This window comes from Montipora foliosa, chromosome 12, assembly GCF_036669935.1.
Source record: "Montipora foliosa isolate CH-2021 chromosome 12, ASM3666993v2, whole genome shotgun sequence".
In the NCBI taxonomy this organism is placed as follows: domain Eukaryota; kingdom Metazoa; phylum Cnidaria; class Anthozoa; order Scleractinia; family Acroporidae; genus Montipora; species Montipora foliosa.
The window spans coordinates 6,793,204-6,808,203 of NC_090880.1; the positions used below are offsets into that span (position 1 = coordinate 6,793,204).

At 40.3% G+C, this 15,000-nt stretch overlaps 2 protein-coding genes across 2 annotated transcripts in view; one reads left to right on the forward strand and one right to left on the reverse strand.

Moving 5' to 3' along the window:
• The first annotated feature begins 940 nt into the window (after positions 1–940).
• On the forward strand, positions 941–7,437 carry LOC137980437 (testis-expressed protein 30-like). Its single transcript, XM_068827881.1, has 4 exons — positions 941–1,048; positions 1,147–1,383; positions 4,466–4,517; positions 6,616–7,437. Exons 1-4 carry the CDS (start codon positions 1,037–1,039, stop codon positions 6,984–6,986), a joined length of 672 nt encoding a protein of 223 aa, XP_068683982.1. The 5' UTR covers positions 941–1,036; the 3' UTR covers positions 6,987–7,437.
• Positions 7,355–15,000, reverse strand: part of LOC137980436 (uncharacterized) — a 63,846-nt gene continuing 56,200 nt past the window's right edge. The window contains exons 28-30 of the mRNA XM_068827880.1: positions 13,302–13,459; positions 10,316–10,445; positions 7,355–8,743 (exon numbers count right to left, since the gene is read on the reverse strand). Coding sequence (XP_068683981.1) covers positions 8,558–8,743; positions 10,316–10,445; positions 13,302–13,459 — 474 coding nt within the window. The 3' untranslated portion in view covers positions 7,355–8,557. The remainder of the gene's footprint in view (positions 8,744–10,315; positions 10,446–13,301; positions 13,460–15,000) is intronic.

Sequence of the window (15,000 nt, forward strand, 5' to 3'; positions counted from 1 at the left end):
AAAAGAGATTCAAGTAAAATGAAGATATAAATTAGAATGGTGAAATGACATTTTACGCTTTTACTGAAAAATCGCTACGCGAATTAAAAGAACTATTCATGAACTTGCAACGCATCCTCTTCCTCTGAAATGACGATTATGGACAATTCCTAACTTTCGCGAAATTGACAGGAACCCATGGGCGCCTGAAATTGACTATTATCACCATCCCATAATGCAATACGTTTTTTTTGGGAGGAGGGTATTTACATTAAAAAAAAAATACAAGTTATTTACTCTTGGGACTGTATCATACTTCAGTGAACTGAATAGCCATTGTAATAATGTAAATATCCCCCCCCCCCTCTAAAATGCACTGTGTTACGGGATTGGTGAAAAAAGCGAATTGACTATTGTAATCATATCAATTTAGGACACTTAGCGCTTGATAGGGATTATCGGAAATGAACCTCTATTTTTAAAATCCGAACCCCAATGCCTGAACTCTCAGGACTCGAACCTGGGAATGTTCGATTAATAACCCCAGGCCTAGACTACCACATCGCTAACTGCCAGGCCCCAGTTGTTCAAACGATGGATAGCCCTATCCGCCGGATAAACCACTATCCACTGGATAACTCAATTGGTTTTGCTAGTGTTTATCCATGTTTATCTGCTGGATAGTGATTTATCCGGTAGATAGCGCTATCCATCATTTGAACAACTGGGGCCAGAACATTATTTTTTTTAATATCTCAATATTTTTTTCTTCCGAATGCCGCTGTAAACGAGTATTATCACCGACTAAGAAACAAGTTTAAACAGGAGAAAATGTCGGTTTTCTGGGACAAATTAACATAACATAACATAAAGCCTTTATTTATACACGATAAAAGTTAAAGCTGCCAAGCTTGTGGGGTCGTGTGTAAGTAATCTAAATTGACTATAAAAGTTAATCCACAGAAAAAAAGGAATTTGTCGGGCAAGTTGGAACTGAGAGAACTGGGACGAAGAAGGACGAAGTGCTAGTGCCCAGTTCTTCTGCACGCATAGCAACATGGAGACCAAGGTGAATGTGTGTCTGTGTGAAGTTCTTGATTCACCTAAATCTTGTGTGTACTTTCACAACTTTATTTAACTTTATGCGTATTGGTAATGTTTATTCAGGTCCTGGTAAAAATTCCAGTCGAAGATCGTGAGTTAGACGGCATTTTCAACTTTCCTTGCGATTCTTCATGGAGTGGATGTGCTGTTGTCTTGACACATGGAGCCGGCGGGGACATGAATTATTTGCACTTGGAGAGACTAGCCGCTCATCTTGCAAGCACGGGGATACTTTGCTTAAGATTTACCTGCAGGACAAGGAATTTCCAGTACAGGACAAAATGCTTTACCGCAGTTGTGGTGAGTTATTAAGGAAAAAATGGTTGCAATAAAGTGAACGGCAACCGGAACTTGATTTTTCAATGGCAGGGTAATCCTTACCTGCCTGCCACCTCGACACTTCGTATTGAGCATGCAGTAAAAATGTCAGTCACGCGTGACCTGTAACCGCAAACCATAAAACGAAAACAAACAGTCCGGATATTTTCAAGCAACTCTGGCAAACACACGCCAACCAAGGAATCATTCCCTTGGAATCTCAAGGTAGTTCATACTTTTGAATTGCATTTTTTACTGAAAAATTTACATGTTTCTGGCAGATTGGTTTCTGTAACCAACATAGGAGATACTCATGAGAATTTAGACAGTTAAAAATTGCCACGCTGTTGTAAATTAAAAAAAAATATTGATGAGACGTGGCTATGAATTATGTGCAAAAAAAAAAAAGGTTTGACAAGTCAAAACTGGACTGACTTGTCCATTTCTTTGGATGAGTGGCAAATCAAAGAATGTCAAGGCGGCTGGCAGAGTCTTCTTTTCTCTTCCCGACTTATTTAGGAAGATCGAAAGAGAATCTGCTTGCAGGGTATCGGGTAATCCTGAGGTTGAATACAATGGGGAATGAGTGTGTCAGTTAATTGCATGATCAACTCATTCCAATAAAGGCTGAAACTTGTGTGTTAGGCTATGAGCAAACAGGAGCAACAACATCCAACATTTTTGCTCAGATGTTCAATGTGTGCATCAGTTACCAGAATATAGCAATGTTGCAACTTGCAATGATACAATGTATCTGTCCATTGAGACCATGTGCAGTGTCTGTACATCAGTGCACGATGAAAGTGCTGTCCAATAGCCCGGGGCTAGTGGAATAACTTGTCGGGCTAGCGTTTTCTCATCGTAGCTTGCCCAATGGGCAAGCACCGTTGGTTCCTCTTTTCTGACGATAAATTGAGCTTTTATACCAAAAAGTGTGTAGCAGAAAGCTCCTGAGAGAAAATAATAACATTATGAGGCCAAATTATCGCAGCGTGACAACGTTTTGCGCCGCATTTTAGTTGTGTCCGTAAATAATGTCATGACTTTTTCTGCTTACATAAGCGACCGAAGTATCGTAGGGAGCAAGAATGGCACAGTCGGTTAGTGCGGTGTCTGACATTTGCAGACTGCAAATGTCAGACACCGCGGTTAGAGCGCGGCCTTGGTGCAAGAGGTCCTGAGTTCGATTCCTGGATCTCGCATCCTTGTTTCGACTCCTTTCCTTTCCGTGTAGCTAAGTAGCTTTAAATACCCGTAAAATGGAGCACTGATGGAGAGAGGGGAGTAAGATGAGCGCACCGTCGACCTCAGGTTTGTCAGTTGAATTACTGTTAGGAGTTATTGACGTTAAATACAGTTACTTTACTTTTAAGTATATTTTTTGAAATGACAATATTTGCTGACTGACAGCGTGCATGCACGAGGCAATGTCTAATTAAACTCCAGCCAAGTCACGGTGCAGTGGATTTTCTGGGAAATTTAGGTGCGTTTCGTTGGGAAAATCCAAATCCGGATTCTTGTTTCTATTTTAAAGCTGCCAAATCATTATTAAAACAAAAAAGGCCCACTTCGTGTAAAATTAAAAAACAAGAAAAAACTCGCATGAAGAAAAGGTAGAAGACCTGGCGCCGTTATCATCCGACAAAAAAATAAAAACAAAAACACACAACTCGAGTAATTTAGAACATGATGTTTTCTCACTTCTGGAAGAGTTTGTCAGCTTGATGAGCTTTGAAGAGAATTTACTCCATGGAATGTCGACAGACTTCAGATTACAGTGGTAGTCTATTTGACCAATTGCAACGTTCATGACATTCACAAAAATAACTGTGTCGTGATTTCCGTAAATTTACAATAATTTTGACCGTCAATGGGGGTAAAATGTAAACATTGAAGGAACGAACCCATTCGAATTCAGAGGTTATTTTTCCTTTTAATATTTTGCCCATGTTTGAATAAAATGTTACTCTGAAACAGTCATTTGTAATTTATAAACATTTGTGGTCTTACAATGCGAAACGATTTTCATACATGTGCATTCACTGCGTTGCTTATATGCAAATTGCAATCAGGCCGACGGCAGACAAAGACACACATTCTGTAGATATTCAAATTGACTATAGGCATTCCCAAACTTTCAGCAAATTTGTGGATGATGTTCATTCCGAGGACCTCGTTCGTGTTAGCAGTACAAACAAGAAACGGAAATATTTCCTATAGCTCACTGTTCAACTGTTTTATAGTTAATACACTTGGCAAACTATTGAAAGCCTTAAGCGATATCAATCGATCATGTTTTGCATTACAAGATTAGATCACATGACTGCATTTGGAATTCTCGTCCACAAAGTCTTGATGTAAGTTGTAACTGCAACTTCTAGTGGTCAGGTGTAAAAACTGGTCATTTCTGTTACATTGTTTAATTTGAGATTGAAGTTAAAACGAAAATCACATTCAAGAATCAAAATACTATGAAGAATTAGTTTATACCTATGCTTGGTATCATTACTTGTGTTTTGCATAATTAAATATATCTGATATTCTTTATAAACAATTTAATTTCGAGCTAGCTCCTCAGACCTTCGGGCTAGTAGCCTCAAGTAACAGCTTGCCCGAAGGGCAACCTTATCTTTTCATTTTTGTCTCACCCTGTACATACAACTTGATCTTTACAAACAGATCCAACGGTGATTCACTATGTAGGCTTCCAAGATCAGAAAACAAAATTTTTTTCAAGGTGTTGTCAGTTCAAAAGTTAACCCCTCAACAAACTTATCCAACAGCATGGAACAAGCCCCAGTGGTACAAGTAGAGGCAACAAGTGACACTCATTCCAACAATTTTGCACCTGTTTGTGTGAAGCCATACATTTGGATTGAATCGAGTATACTCTATATAAAGTTGGGATTATAACATAAGCTCTCATCAGACTGATTTTCTTCTACCCAAAAATCTTTATTCTTATTCCATAGCAGATATCATAAAATAAATTGTTTTGCTTTTTCTTCACTTATCCCAAATATTCTTGACCTCAGTGGTGCTTATCTTTTTTTTTTTATCTCAGGCATTTCTAAGGAACTTTGAGGAGTTTCCAGTCAGGATGTGCATTATCGCAGGTAAAATGTGCCTGAAAATTGTGGAGAAATCATAAAAAAAGTCTGTCAAGTTATATTGAACAGATGGGTTGGTAAGGATGGCCTTTAGCTGGTCATTATCAGTGATACTTCAGTCACTTCTAGTGGTACTCATTCCCTACCCCCCTCTCTGCAAAACATTTTGTTGTTGGAAGGGGCAGGGGTTTCGTTAGAAGCCAGTCACCCGTGGTATACCGCCTTCTGTTTGTCAGAAATTTGGCTCTCACCCCCGGCTACTCTGCCTTGAGTTTCACTCAAACCCTTGTAAAACGTAAGAGTGACTGCCGCTTACATCCATTAGCCCAGACATCTACTTTAAAAGTTATTGAAATCCCTGAAGGGGGACATTTTCCACCAATTCTGGAGCGTTGCAGTCAGTTGAATTACAATAACTTGAAAGGATTTTGTAAATATTGGACCATTTGCAACAATTTGTCGCGTGGATGTTAAAAATGGGTACAGGTACTGCAATTGTGAATCTGGTGCCTTATGTACTCCATGGGCCCGTTTCTCAAAAGTCCCAAAAACTTTTTGGGCCCGAAAAGCCATTTGTGAAACTACCAACCGCTTGTTTTGGAAAGCCGATCTTTTAACATGTTTTCAAGCTAACTAAAAGAAACAAGTCTGTGAAGTATGATGACTTAATCCTCTCCGTAATAGCGAAACCAATTGCGTTATCCAAACTGGAAAGGTTAGTGATTTATCCAGTGGATATCCACCTTTTGAACAACTGGGGTCAGAAATTCTAAAGATCATATTTAAGGTGATTCCCGGGTAAAAGAACCCGTCATAGATTTCCGATGAAACTTGGTATGATGACATTACAGTACAAGGAGATGTTAAAAAGGTAATAAAAAGAGGGGGTCACCGTGCTTGTTTTCATGCCACGATGCTGACAAATATGGTTATTTAGGTGACTTTTGGTTATCTCAGTGCACAACAAACAAGATCGATTATTTTTCAATGCGGCATGCTATATCACACAGAGTTCGACTTTCTTTGATTGCTTATTCATCTACGTCCCAGAAAAAATGTCTTCAAATACCCTGCATTATTAATTGATATTTTTATCCTTTAAAGGAAACATAATTTGGACTTGCTCTGCTGGGCCTGTTACATCTCTATCTGTAGCATTTATTTAATTTGCCAAAAAAGTAGCTATAGATTTCTGCCAAATTTTTTCTCAGTTATTGCAGATATTGTTCTCATTGAATTTATAAAATAAAAAGTGGGGGTCACTGTGCTCGTTTAAGAGAAAAGGAGCTTTTATCTCGCTATCGAGCTTAGTTTGAGGGAAAGCCCTTATGTTTTGTACGCGCGCGCGCTCATGTGCGCGTGCTGATGACGCAAAAATCGTGCGCAGTAGGAATGCACAATGCAAAACCAGGGAATCACCTTAAGCCATTGAGTCCTGGGAGTGAGACTTCACAGATTTTACTCTGTCTAATGCCAGACAATTTTACTTGTCGACCGGGGGTGCCCTGGGGTCCCTGAGGAGTGAATGGGTTAACTTAGCCATAATGCAATTTTTCAGAGAAATGCCACCTAAGGTTGGGATTTTATCACCATTTGAAAACTTGAGTTTTCAGTACTTTCACCTACAAGTGAAATCATCAGTATTGGAAAACCAAAGTTGGTTTGCTTGGATTTTGGCTGCATTTGACAAATCAAAATTTGAAAAAAGTCACTTGCAATCCCTTCAACTGTTTTGTTCTTGGAGTGAAATCATCAATATTGGAAAACCAAAGTTGGTTTGATTGGATTTTGGCTGCATTTGACAAATCAAAATTTGAAAAAGGGTCACTTGCAATCCCTTTCACTGTTTTGTTCTTGGAATTGAAATGCAGTTTGACTGAAGATGTATTTGTTTCACTTTTTTCCTACTGGTTGATTACTCTACAAAGGGAAGCAATCAGCCCCAAGCAAATAGGTTTGTTTTCTTAATCAATTCACACCTCAAACGCCCTAGGATACTCCCCATTGACGAGTAAAATAGTCTGGCATTACACAGAGTGAAATATATAAAGTGTCACTCTCAGGGGGTGAATGGGTTGAGTACAGTGTTAGTGGATGCTTGTAGGTCGTTCAATGGGTGCACGAGTTGCAGCAGAAGTTGCCTCTAACAGCAGCCTCACAGCCAACTTTGTATATGGTGTGGCCTGTCTGTCCTACCCTCTCCACCCTCCCAGAAAAACCTCAGAGCTTCGGGTGTCACCGCTGCTTCATCTTGGTATCCCTGTGCTGTTCATCAGTGGGCGAAAGGACCCATTTTGTAGAACTGACTTGATGGAGACAACACTAGAAAGAATGGCAAATGACTGGAAAATGCACTGGATTGAAGGTGCTGATCACGAGCTCAAAGTTCATGGCAAAGTCAACAATGACGTTTTATCGAACATGTGTGAATGGTTTGTGCAGTGGTGTCAGTCTGTGTTTATGGCAGAACGATAGAGAAGTGTTACAGTGCAACGCAACTTACTGTGGCCATCTAAAGAAGTTCTTTTTAGAGTTGGTCAATCAACGAATTAGACTGGTGATGAAACTGTAACCACGCGAGCCCTAAAAAGCAATGCCTTGGTCTTGTTGGCCAAAGTGAAAACGTTTCATGTTCGTCCACTTTCTTTTCATTCACCAAGGAGTTAACAATCACATGCGTGACTTTTCAAGATTCTGCTTTCACTACATGGTATCATTTTCCTGTGTTCTCGTGATATCTCGTGTGATAATTATGGTAATTAAACAATGCGTGACACAAAAGGAAACTCAGTCATGTAAAAAGTAGCCTGAGGGGGATAGGGTCGTTTTGAGAGCACGATGACTTAGTTTTAATCATAGCAGAACTATGTTTTAATTGGACTCTTGTTTAAGAAGATAAGTATAACAAAGCAACGGAGTTACCGTATGTAGCTGATTCATTTGTCGTACCTGTGTGAAGAAAGGGTATACTGCAGCGGAATGATAACGCATGCCACTACAAGCTTACATTTAAATATAACACTAAACTTATTCGATAAAATCCTACGGTCCTGACACACTGTCACCAACGTTTCTGACTTAATTTTCAAAATCAACGAATGCTAATGAAAACTAGGGCGAGTTTAATGCAGTGCTTAGCACAACTAGACCAAGCTGTCCAATTTCGATTTCACTCGTTCATTTCAAAGGCATTTTGAATATAATAGGCCTGTTTGTTCGCTGCTTTCTATTTGTGCGATCGTACAAGCACCTTCAGAAGTTAGCTTCGATTGTTCACAAAACCGCTTATCAATCACTCGGTACACAAACCCAGCTAGGAACAGCATCGGTATAACCAGGTACGACTAGTCTCTCAGTTCTATTCTTAACTTTAGTTCCAAAGGGGTTATCGTATGATTTTAATTTACTTTTGTATGCATTCGAACTACCTCTTCTTGCCTTCCACATGACATTGAATTGAACTCAGTTCCTATGAAAACAGTAGATACCTTGTCTCGAGAAGTTTGGGAAAAAATATTTGAAATTAAGAAAAGCCAAGAAAGGCTAATTTGAATGCCAGTTATTTGGAGCAAAGGCCCGTTTGAAACAACGCATTTCACATGTGCCGAATCTCATGCAAATGAGCGAAAACAATAGATTTTTCTCATTTGCATTCGATTCGGCACATGTGAAATGCGACGTTTAAAAAGGGCCAAAGTGTCTAGAGCGTTTCAACTCACGTGCCCAGAATGGATATTAATGTAATGAAACAAAAGAAAGTACTTGCATAAGAATAAAGTTCAATTCCCAGAGGACTAGTTTGGAACACCAACATGGCTGCCGTGACGTCATGTGAAAACGCTCCATAGCGATATTCGCTGTTTATAAACAATTATTTTGATACTTAAATTTTGCCAACCACGGGAAAAAAAAACCCCGGTTGGCACACTAATGATAATAGGTGACGTAACGGTGAGTATTGCTATACAGTGCAGCAATGTTAGTTTCAATAATTTTTTGGCAGACAGATAACGTCGAGAGGAAGTGAGAAACCAGACGTCATTTTATCAACACAGCTGTGGCCTTCTTTCCGCGTCGTCTAAACAATTCTTCAAATCAAACTTTTGTAGTAAATAAAAAGATTTCCTTTTCTTTGGGTCTTTATCCCAACAGCTCTTCATAATTTCGAAGACTTTCTCCGGACACTTGTCGGGTTTGCCCAGGCGATGTCCTTGTTCCAAATGTGACACAACCTGAAAAAAGTATGAGATCAGTTAGCCTGCTCGCAGGCTAGAGGCCAGTATGCGATCCTTTGCCTTCCAAAATACATGGATGCTGAAGTTTTACTCTCGACCAAGAGTTTCGGTTTTTTAGAGCGCACGGTATCTGTTAGTTACACGTCGAACTCCGGCTCATCACTTTCCACAAACTGTACCATTGGGGAGGATCGAATCCAACCTCGTTCCCAGGGCCTCCATTGTCGTTGAGACAATGGAGACAGAAGAAAGACCCTGGGAACTAGGTTGGATTCAATCCTCTTAACGGCAATGTTATGGTGCCATATGAAACACCAATAAGTGCTTAACAAAATACACTCAGCGATGTGACAGAATAGGTTACCATGGCAACAAAACAGCCATCTAAAAACACCCCGCTAATTTACACGTATATCTTAAACACAAACTCGGTGACTCCCAATTTTTATTTTTGGAGAGTGATTAGCAGGCTAAGATGAAACTCCCAGCAAAATAAAATAAAAAATTCTCTGGAGCAGATTCAGAGCCACCTTCAAAATTGGAACATTTTAGCATTGAAGACTTAATTAATCCTAATAATTTGCTGAAACCTGTTTGAGCCCCATTAACCGAGAATATATTTCCGGCATATTCCACGTATTCTGTAGGTCGTCGTATCTATGGGTTGAGCATTTTCAAACGAGTAATAGCTTTGCACACAAATAACAAAACGTCGAAGAAATAAGATACTTTATTTATTTCTTTGATCGTGAGCGGGCGGTACCCTGCGTATTGCTTGCAGGAGCGGGCAGAATTTTCTAATCTCTTGACCACGGTCACGGTAACCAAGAACGCTAAGTGACAAGCGAAGCTGCGAATTTAATGAGCTTTTATTTCGTGTAAAGGACGCACATGACGTAACAAAAGCTCTAGGGGTCTTTAGGGATTTAGAACGCTGATTAGGTATTGTTTCACAATTTTTGTTCTGTTGTTTTACGTCATGTGTCTTCTACACGAAGTAAATGAGCGAAGTTTAAGTTTGTCTTACTCGTTTTGTTTGCTCCTTGTTGCATTAAACATTGAAATGGCTTCTACATTTCGCCAGGTTCGTTTACTTTTGAAAGCGAAACTTCACAAAATGTAAAAAATCCCCATTTTCTCGTACTTTTGTTGCCACGTTGATGAAACAATGTATAAAATAAAATTATGACTTTCCCATTTTTCCCCGTAGTCTCTTCAACCCTCTGAAAATACAATTTAGAAATTAATGAAAACGTTCTTTACCGGCCCAGGTCGGTTCGTATACGGAAAACTATGCCTTCGGCCTCGAGTGCGGCCCGAGGCCGTTGGAACACTTGACCACTTCATGACTCCGAACGTCCCCCCCCCCCTCCTTCCTCACAAAGTTGGGAAACCCGCGAGCTTTGCAAGAAAATGAGTAACCACCAACTGTTGGGGGAAGGGGGAGAAGGGAAGGGGGGTGTTCTAACAATTATGACCGGGGTTGTATGTTTGATGTTTGCTTTGTTCTGAGTTTTAAAACGTGTCAAAATTAATTTGCTCTCATTCGCCTCATTTATTACTTCTCACCTCGGAGTTTTTGATATCCTTGTATGGTGTTTCACGACCGTAAGTAAAAATCTCCCACATGGTTATGCCAAAGCTCCAGACATCACTTTTGGATGTGAAGCTTTGCTTGGTCAAGCTCTCTAACGCGTACCTTTAAGTACAAACCAGTAAAATACACAGTCAGTCACTTTTATCAAAATCTGCCCTAAAGCAAGGTGTTTAAGATCTGCGACGTGACGTCAATGGGAACGTTATTTAAATTATGTTTAACAGATTATTTCGTTATTATTTCAATTTGTGCAAGTCTGCAACCTATCAGAACCGCAGACGAACTAAATTTGGAGAAACGGCGTTGAAGCTTGGAAATCAAATTAAACTTTGCCACTCTGTGCTCACGTCTTTTTTATATAAATTGAACTTCGGTCATTTCACGTCGAAGATTTGGAAAGAACGCGAAATTAGGAAATGTACAATGTTCCAAAAAGCATCATGCTCATTAAACGATACTGTCTCATGGCGTACTCGTAACCTCCCTAAGTCCAATTGGTCTTATGCGCTGGCAAAGAAAAAAAAAATCAAAAATCTTGACGGAGCCACTCTGAGTCACAAAAATGATTTTCTTAAGGATGGTCCTTCGGTGCTCCTTTCAAAACTAGGGAGTTTAAGAAAAGACAAAACATTAACATCATTGGTTAAAAGGGGGAAACCTATTCGTGCACCACGCATTTCAGCATGTGTTTGCGGTAGCTTGCATAACAATGACATGAAATCACAAAATTTGAGGTTTTAACGACATCGTGATCATGCAACAGAGAATCTTTCAATGTTTCGAATCTCGCGTTTCATCGCGTGGTAGGCCGAAAGCCACTAAGAAAGTGAAAAGAATTACTCTTAGCAGGAGCACATGACTAGGAGCGTACAACTTCACTGTATTTGTGGAAAGGCTTTTTTACAGACCCAGTTACTTTTAGATTGATTTTCCCGCGAAACCAGATGCGGACGGCGACCGGAAGTGAGATGGCCCAGGAGAGCAATATAGTTAGGTGTCTAAAAGACTCTCGCGTTGATCAACTAGCGTTGATCGTCATTTGTTTCATTCTTAGGGCGTTGCGCTGAACGATGAACTTCGCAGGTGCCCGCTTTTCCTCGCGGTCAGGACGATGTCACACAACGCAACGCAAAAATGGCTAGAAGAGCACGGGCACGCATCACGTAACCTGAAAAAATGTTCGCCGTTGTCCGTATTTAAAACTAGTAGTAATCAAAGATTATGAGAGTGCGTTCGACGCCGTCACGTAAATATATATACCTAAAATAAATGATTTCCCAACCTGACTTTCAACCCCGGTCTATTGCTAAACTGATCGGCAACGAAGGTTTTACAGATTCCAGCTAAGTGGTCCCCTGTACGAACTGCGATTTGTTGATACGTTGCGTGACAGCGCCAGTTTCCGTAGGCTCACAATTTTTACCTTCAAATTTCGTGCTAAATATTCTCACATTAACTGCAAATGTTTGAGCGTAAAAGCTAATTTGTAAAAGTATATTAAACATAAATTATTCTCGGCTGGAAGCGGCACAAACATAGGCAAACATTTGCAATCGTCTGCTCGTTTATCGTCAGCGTAAACAAACTCCTTGCAACTGATTCAAGTATTATCCCCGATGAATGAAGTAGACAATATTTACATAAATTGCCGTTCCTTGGTTCAATTTCACCCTTATGGATCTTGCCTTCAGAGTACTTTTCCACCGATTTCAAACAGTATTCGACCGGATAAAGAGCTACATGTACAATGCATGTATCTGTCGCGACTGTAACTAGTCAACAAATGCAATCAAAATATAGCTGTTCCCACGGTTAACTTCCTGAAAGCCATGGCGATTCAAAGTCGTGTTCGTTGGCATATAAAATAAACAAAGACTATTCCCTCAGATTTCGATAAATGCTACCGTCGAAGCGTTTAAACTCACCAAAATCCAACGCTGAGAGCACAAAATGGCGAGGCCTACGGCGACTGTACCGTGAAGACGAACTCACATGGCCTGCTCACATGTTCGCCACATGTCTTATCACATGTAACGAGAATGTGACGTAGTTTAATTTAATTTAATTTAATACTTCTATTGCACATAAATCCATACAGAAATGATCAAATGCGCATTAAAATGAACATAAAAATATCCTAAAACGAGAGCGAAAACGAGGTCAGATGTCGTCATAAGTTCGCACCAGTTTCCCGCCCGACACATGCCCCTGCAAAAATCAAGCGGGGGGCCATTTTGGTGTCCTTACAGCAATCTCGAAAAATTCTGCATAGCCTTACACAGGCACACCAACTCGAAAGACACAGGACGCAAAAACGAAATTAGGCTTGCATTCTAATTTTTGTCGAACGCAATAAAACATGGGTGTGGTTGACTAGGATCCTTTAATCTGAATAGCAGTCTGCCCAATTAGTGGAGCACCATACAAGCTCAAGACTTGAATGATACTATTATTCCAGATATCCAGTTTGTACTTAGTGCTGGCTTACCCAGTCCTTAATTTCCCTCTCTAGCAAGAAGGTAAGGTAACCTGTGCACGGATCTCCTGGAAGTTCACTTATGCAAGCGCAACGTGATCTCAATGCAAGGTCACTCCCATTCTTCCGCCAATGAGCAGGCGTTTAATTTCAAACTGGTTGTAGCGGGTTTTAAACCGGTTAAGAAATCAATTAGTTGTCCAAAGCAAAGTTCTGAACAACATCGAGGAAATTCGTGCAGAGGTTTCCTTTCCTTTTCGCTAGAGAGGCAGGAATGCCAAGCAGGGTAGTGCTGGATTTACGCTTCTTCTTAAATTTATTATTCTCCCCTTTCCCGGTTCAAAATGCAACATTCTCTTGTTTCTTAGGTTCCCAACCCGACGAGGCCGCTACATTAAATCCCTGCCGCGCCAGATTGCCCTTTCCCCATTAGTTGCGGTCCCACGAAAAGCAAGAAAAAAGATCTTAACATCAACTGTTACCATTTGACTGGAAGTTGAATTTGCTCATTACTCCCTGGCTGAAGCTTATAATACTCCTCTAGCCTGGAAAGACCAAAATCACTGATCTTCACTTGTTCCTCTGTCATTACCAGGATATTCCGTGCCGCCAAATCTCTGTGCAGCAGTTTATGTTGTTCCTTAAAAAAAAAGCTAATGATTAGGCCGAAAAGACCGGAAATAGGACATTTTACTTCGAGCCCTTAAGATCTATTCGGGAGAAAATGGGGCCACAAAGACAAAGCTCCCCGTCTTTTTCCATATTCCGCCAAATATATCCAGAATTGGATGCACGCGGATTTTCCTTCCTCTTATCCCTAACTTCATCATCACTCGTGTCTCGGAATACGGACTATCAACAGCACCAAGTGTCCCCCAAATGTAGCTCTTCAAGTAAGGATAATCAGCTGCATTTACGCTAAGATAAAGATTATGCTAACAACCTTTAGCGTTAATATTGTTGGAAATAGGTAGCACAGGCTCAGACTTTAAGTGGGGTGGCCCTTAACTACAGAAAGACAATGGTTGCTAAGGAAGCTCTTTAGTCAAAGAGCCCTACAAAGAGGTTGCATGAATGGTTTTATGAAGTAACTCATTCAACGGAAATCTGACTTCACTTCAATCAGACGGCGCACGCGCACCAAGTCCCAGTCCTCTGCCGTACGTTACAGTGGAAACAGGAAAAAGCTCCCAGGAAACTAATGGAAATCGTCCCATCATTTTTCGTAAACTGTAGCACGAAATTTCTATCTGGACAAAAAATGAAACATATTTTGAAAAGTGTATCAAGAAAACTCATGACGTCATAATTTTTTTTGGAAGAAATAATTTCTTTTAAAATCCATGCTACAGATTTTGTGTTAGAATGTTCTCATTTGTGAAAAACAGTTAACTCGCTGAGTTTTTAGGCATTTTCTGTTTTGGTCACGTGATTTACCAAATATGGTTGTGAGTCGAACCATACGAAGGAATGTTAAATAGAACGCACCTAGAAAAAAAGGATTAATATAGAGTTCAAGGAATTCGAGAAATGACTATTTGAAGGGGTTCATAGCAACGGTTTGGTAGTTAAGAGCAACCCGTGCATACGGCAAGAGCTACTGTAATTTGAATTGACCAATCAGAATTCAGCGAGCGGGAAAAACTGTGCTATCCGGCTTCACGTCAATTGTTTGCAATTTAAAGAGCCAGAAACCCATTAAAAAGATTTTGTGGCAACTTTTTTGTCATGGAGCTTTGGTGCCAAAACTGGGCTGCCAGCGAGCGGCGATCTAAACGTCAGCTGTTGTGCTTTGGCTGTTATTTGTGCTTTCTCTAACTATTTTAAGACGATTTCAGTCTGGTGTTTTCGAATCAAGGGTAAGAAGACGTCAAAACTGTATTGATAATGTATTTATTTGTGTTAACTTCGCGAAAAATGACTTTGATGGCGTCCTTTCGACAGCGTAGATCGACAACAACGTCGTTTACGCACAGAAGTGCACCGTTTCCGGTGAAAGGCAAATGATTGACAGGATAGCACAGTTTTGACTGCTACGCGCACTACGGGCGCGAGTTCCGTATGCACGGATCCCCCTTAAGGGACACTTCGTGTTGGACGACGGTGTTGGGCGTGCATCTAATTACGAGCACTTCGAGACATAAGTGTACTCCGTTATCTTGCGTGCTTTCTAGACAAAAT